A 5192-nucleotide genomic window follows, 5' to 3' on the forward strand; every position below is an offset into this window, starting at 1 on the left:
GGCAGCCAGGGCTGCTGGAGTATTACAGGGCTCTTGTACATCTGGGGAGATGTACAATCTCTTCCCTCTTCCCCAAAGTCCCCTCTTGGGTGGGAAACAGTGCTGAGATGTTTGTATTTTGAAATGACTTAGTATTTTCCTGGAAGGAACTTGAAACAGAAAGAGATCAAATTACATTCCAGCTCTAGGGAGTTTGGCTCAGTGGATAAAGCATTGGCCTGGAGACTGAAGGCACTTGCCTGGGTTGTGGGCTCAGTCCTGGGTAGGGGGCATGCAGGAGGCCGCAGATTAATGATTCTCATCGGTGATGTTTCTATCTGTCTCTCTTCTCTCCCTTCCCCCTCTGATATTAATACAAATATATTTTTAAAAAATTACATTTGATGGCAAATTTAAATATTTTAAATACAACCAAGATTACTTTACCCAGCAAAGCTATCATTTAGAATTGAAGATCAGAAAAAGAAGAGCTTCACAGACAAGAAAACGCTAAAGGAGTTCATCACCAACAAACAAGTATTACATGAAATGTTTAAGGGTATTCTTTAAGAAGAGGAAGAAAAAAAGATAAAAATAATATGAACCATGAAATGGCAATAAATACATATCCACCAAAAATTGAATCTAAAAATCTAAATAAATGACAAGAAATTTAATGAACAAAATAAACTGATGAATAAAATAGAATCAGAGGCATGGAAACATGAAATGAACTGATGAATCTCAGAGAAGGATCAGGAAGAGATTAGCCAAAGACCTTATATGCATATATGCATTAACTATGGACACAAACAATAGCGTGGTGAAGGCTTGGGCGGGGTGGGAACTAGATGGAGGGTGGCAATAGAGGGGGAAAAAGAGGATCATCTGTAATACTCTCAACAAAAAGATTTTTTAATAAACAAATGGGACTACATAAAAATAAAAAGCTTCTGTACAGCAAAAGAAATCATCAAGTGCTGGAAGCCGATCCACCCTGGCTGCTTGAGGCAGTCTCTGCAGGGATCTTTCAAGTAACCTTGAAATGGAGATGAGAAATGCCCTAGCCTTTGGAATGGAAGGGATGGGATTAAGATCAAATGGGATAAATGCAGATGTAAGAGGACAATAGGGGAAGGAACCTGGCTAGGAGAAGAAAGGTTGTTTCCCCAGGTGAGGATTTTTATCAGTAAACCCTTTAACTGAGTGTCAGAGGGGTGGTTGGTCACTTTGATCTTTGCTTGGAGTGACCTCCTTCAGTTACTTCCTTGTAGCTTAGTGGAACAATAGAGTAACCTTTGAATGGAGTTGGGAAGCCCCCTGGCCTTTTGTATAGAATGGATAGGATTGGGACCAAATAGTATATATACAGATGTGAGATGACAATAAAGAGAGGAACCTGGCTATGATGATCACCTGAACACTGTCTCCGTGTCATTCATTCTTCGCCGACTCCGTCCACACCTTTGGGAACCCCTGGACCCACTGGGGCTGGACCCCAGCAATCAAGAAAACAACAAGAGAGACCAGTGCATGGGAGAACATATTTGCCAATGTTATATCCAATGGGTTTAAACTCCAAAATTTATAGGGAACTCATACAACTAACAAAAGGAAGATAAACAATCCAATCAAAAAATGGGCAAAGGACTTAAATAGATACTTTTCCAAAGTGGACATACAGAAGGCCAGGAGACATATGAAAACATGCTCAAAGTCACTAATCATCAGGAAGATGCAAATCAAAATGACAATGAGATACCATCTCACACCTGTCAGAATGGCTATCAACAAACAACATGTGCTGGTATTTCTGAAGCTCATCTGACATGTATCTCCACATGAGGATGTAAAGAAAAAGGAAGCCTTGTGCCCTGCTGGTGGAAATGCAAACTGCTGCAGCCACTGTAGAAAACAGTATGGACTTTCCTCAAAACATTAAAAATGGAACTCCCATTTGACCCAGTAATCCCACTTTTAGGAATATATCCCAAGAAACTAAAACACCAATCAGAAATGATATATGCACCTCTATGTTCCTAGCAGCACAATTTATGATAGCTAAGATTTGGAAACAGCCTAAGTGCCCGTTAGCAGATGAGTGGATTAGAAAACGGTGGTACATCTACACAATGGAATACTATGCTGCTGTAAAAAAGAAAGAACTCTTACCATTCACAACAGCATCAGCATGGATACTGGAGACCATTATGGTAAGCAAAAAGTCAGTTGGAGAAAGATAAATATCACATGATCCCACTCATTTGTGGAATATAATGAATAACACAAATTAAAGATAAAAAATAGATCCAGAGACATAGAAGCATTGATCAGACCGTCAAACCTCAAAGGGAACACAGGGGAGGAAGTGGGAGGGGCGTAAGAGATCAACCAAAGGACTTGTATGTGGGTATATAAGCATAACCAATGGACACAGACAGTAGGGGGGTGAGGGCATGTGAAGGGGGTTGGGGGCAACTAGGGAGAAGTCATTGGGGGGAAAAGGAGACATATGTAATACATTAAACAATAAATATTTTGAATTAAAAAATTTAGAGATAAAGATTTCACATCAGTCAAATGAGGGCTTCAACGTGAATGAAGGCCTTTATGGGAAATAAAGGAGGCATCATTTTGCATCTCTGAGTCTTCCTTTGCAAAATGCAATCCTTGCCCATGATCTGCCCCGGGGCTGGCCTTAGACTATGAACTCCCTGTGTCTATGGAGAATCTATGTTCATGGTGTCCAGATTCCCCTGGCAGAGGGCAGGGGTAGCATGAAGTGTTGGCAGGGGCCAAGCCCTACACATCCAGCATCCCCTGAGCCAGGCACAGGCAGCTTGGAGAGTGTCAGATGAACCACCCTGAGCAGACAGTTGACACTTTGCTAAGGGTCAAGGCTGGAGAGAAATAACACTTCTAGGTACCTGTTTCCACCGGACGGAAGAAACATCCCTTTGACAATGATCTGATGTCCATACCGGAGGGTGTACCGGTCACCCCCTTGTGTGAGCCTAAAGAAGGGGATAACCTGCAGGGAGAAGAAGGCAGTCAGTTAGGGCCCTGCTCCTTCTGTCTGATCCCTCTGGCACTTGCTAGTGGCCGGCCTGGTGTGTTGGGCAACAGGCCAGGGGCCGGATTCAGCTGTAAATTGGGCATAAGGAGTCTCAGTCTTGTGGATCTTCCCATCTGTGAGGAAGCCGACTTGGATCCGGGGAGTTACGCGTTCATTCTGAGACTGATAAGGAGACCCCCGGGCTCTGAGACGATGTGCCCCAGAGCTGACCTCTCTTAAGGGGAAGGAGCAGCTTTCAAGAGGAGGAAGTAGCATGAACATGGCCCTGAGAGGGGAAGGAACCAGGGTAGTGAGCGGTGCTCCTGGACGACAGGCCAGGCTCTTCGGAAAGACCCAGAGCCCTGGTTGAAAACTCAGAAACCCAAGGGACCAAAGAAGCCAGCAGCCTATTCCAAAGGATAAACCTTCTGCTCCCTGAGAAGGCCAAGAAGAAGGCATCCTCCTGCCCACCCCGCCACAGAACGGTGTGACCATGACCTTTGTCCTCCCAGCCACCTCAGGTAGCACCTGGATGCTCTGTTTCCTCTCCTGCTCCTGCTCCCAGTCCCTCCCCAGGCCCTGGGCAACCTCCAAGGCCCTAGTGAGGTGTTCGCACTCCTCCTCGGCCCCATAGAGCCCACTTTGTCCAATGCCCTTCCCGGGCCATTTGAAAGGACAATGGTTATGGTGATGCTGGCATCGTTTTAGAGCCAGGCATCATCCATGTTTGGAGCCTAATTCTGCTGCTCATTTCCTGGGTGACCTCAGGAAGCTCATGTCACCTCTTTTGCCTCAGTTTCCTCATCTGTAACATAGGGATACCTCCTACCTTCTGCGTAAGATCAACGATTTAGTGAGAAAAAGTCTGGGGATGAGATTGGCACATAGTAGGTGTCTCTATCGCACCCTTCCCTCTTGGTCTCTCTGAGCAAAATTCCACATTGGTTTCTTCATGACTTTTAAGCTAACCTCCAGGATGCCTTTTATTTGATGTGCTCTTAACCTGCACTAACCTATGATAAAACTTTCAGCTCCTAGTCAATCTTCACATTTCTCTAGTAGCTAACGTCTTCTCTAACTTCTCCTTTAAGCCAGCTCCCTACAGAACTGAAATGCTTATAGGAGCCAGGCAGGTGATGTGTAGGAGGGAGATTGTCAGGTAGGGGCAATAGGGAGTGGCAGAGACCATGACAAAATAGACACCATCTCTCTCATCTAAAGGGACAACATCCTCTCACCTCTAACCTGGACAAATTAATTAATTTAGATGGATTAACCCCTCTGTGGGTCAGAGCTTGCTCTCAGCTCCTGGCCAGGCCTGGAGGCTGAGGACTCTTTCCCCCTCTTCCTTTCTGGAGGCCCAGTGTCCCCGGCGGGCACCCAGCCACAGCTGGCACAGGGGGCTCACTGCAGGGCCAGTGGGAGCCTTCCAGGCAAAGAGGCTGCTGCCCCAAGGGTTCTGAGGTGCTTCTGGGCCCATTTCCCTGGCTGTTCCTAGTTGTCCTGGCAACAGCCCTGGCCATTATCAGGGCCACCCCTACAGATGAGGAGACTGAGCACAGAAGGTCTGGTAACTTGCCCAAAGCCACCCAGCTGGTCAGTAATAGGGTGGGGTTGGGTCCCAGCACCCATGCTGTGAAGCCCCACACAGGCTGCTTCTCAGGATGAAGCACAGACCTCCTGGCTCCTGGCTCCCTGAGGGCTTCCCCCACCAAACAGCGAGTCCTGTCCTGCCTGTGGTTCCAGCTTCCACCCTGGCCTCTGAGGAGGCTGGGCCAGATCAGGCCGGTGGGGCTTGGCAAGGAATGGGGCTGAGGCCCTCAGGGCAGACCCTCGTGGTGTTCAGCTGGTCCTCAGAACAGCCAGGCCGGGGCCTCTTCCTGGCACATGTTGGAGGAAGAGGGAGGTGAATGCTGACGGATGGAAATCACTGGTCACCCGGGAGAGGGTGACCACGTGGGGTGGATGGGCTCTGCTCACACCTCTGGCGGCTACACCCATCCCTTTCTTGTTTGTACCCCTAGGCCCTGTTTGAACTCTGCCACACAAGCAGGATTTTCATTCTAATTTGAAACAGCTGGCATTTGAATCCAAGGTCTGAAAAGTAAAAACCAATCACCAAGATAAGAAAATGGCAGTGCCTGGAAGGAGGCTGGGA

General features: G+C 47.1%; 1 protein-coding gene across 4 annotated transcripts in view; it reads right to left on the reverse strand.

Moving 5' to 3' along the window:
• LOC102250222 (galectin-9) overlaps positions 1-5192 on the reverse strand; it is a 51248-nt gene that overhangs the window by 6835 nt on the left and 39221 nt on the right. For 2 of the 4 annotated variants that reach the window (XM_014533649.1, XM_005886624.2), the window contains exon 2: positions 2907-3010. The exons of 1 other annotated variant lie outside the window; for it this stretch is intronic. In XM_014533649.1, coding sequence (XP_014389135.1) covers positions 2907-3010 — 104 coding nt within the window. Of the gene's footprint in view, positions 1-2906; positions 3011-4711; positions 5132-5192 lie in introns of all 4 variants that reach the window. One more of the 4 variants, XM_014533650.1, reaches the window with a different exon arrangement.

The sequence above is a fragment of the Myotis brandtii genome, unplaced genomic scaffold (genome assembly GCF_000412655.1).
Source record: "Myotis brandtii unplaced genomic scaffold, ASM41265v1 scaffold996, whole genome shotgun sequence".
Lineage (NCBI taxonomy): Eukaryota > Metazoa > Chordata > Mammalia > Chiroptera > Vespertilionidae > Myotis > Myotis brandtii.